At 45.6% G+C, this 344-nt stretch overlaps 1 protein-coding gene across 1 annotated transcript in view; it reads left to right on the top strand.

Annotated features, from left to right (window-relative positions):
- Window positions 1-344, top strand: part of LOC119587816 (histone acetyltransferase KAT6A-like) — a gene marked incomplete at its 5' end in the record, with an annotated part of 75,251 nt that overhangs the window by 54,649 nt on the left and 20,258 nt on the right. The window contains 1 exon segment of the mRNA XM_037936515.1: window positions 91-294. Within this exon segment, the coding sequence (XP_037792443.1) occupies window positions 91-294 (204 nt within the window).

Below are 344 nucleotides of genomic sequence, written 5' to 3'. Positions count from 1 at the left end.
ATAGTTACATTTTATTTCTGTGGACCTTATCAGTAGAATAGAATAGCATGTTTGTTGGCCAGCTTTTTAAATGGCTCTCTTCTCTTGCAGAACACCACCATGCCTATTTGCTGCGAGTGCCTGGGTACAGAAAATAGTGTTGAAGGCGGCTTTATGCACTGTGGTACCTGCCGGACCTCAGTCCACCCCAAGTGTTTGCGTCTCGACCCTGCGTCCTCTGTGAGATTACAAAAGCAAGGATGGCAATGTGAAGACTGCAAACCTTGTATAGTATGTCGGAAGACTGCATCAGAGGTATGGATTCTGTTGTTGGTGCTGCCATATGCATGAATTGTGCTCTATGG

Source organism: Penaeus monodon, chromosome 23 (assembly GCF_015228065.2).
Source record: "Penaeus monodon isolate SGIC_2016 chromosome 23, NSTDA_Pmon_1, whole genome shotgun sequence".
In the NCBI taxonomy this organism is placed as follows: domain Eukaryota; kingdom Metazoa; phylum Arthropoda; class Malacostraca; order Decapoda; family Penaeidae; genus Penaeus; species Penaeus monodon.
The sequence above is the reverse complement of the archived record's forward strand: the minus strand, read 5'-3'. Positions and strand labels throughout refer to the sequence as shown.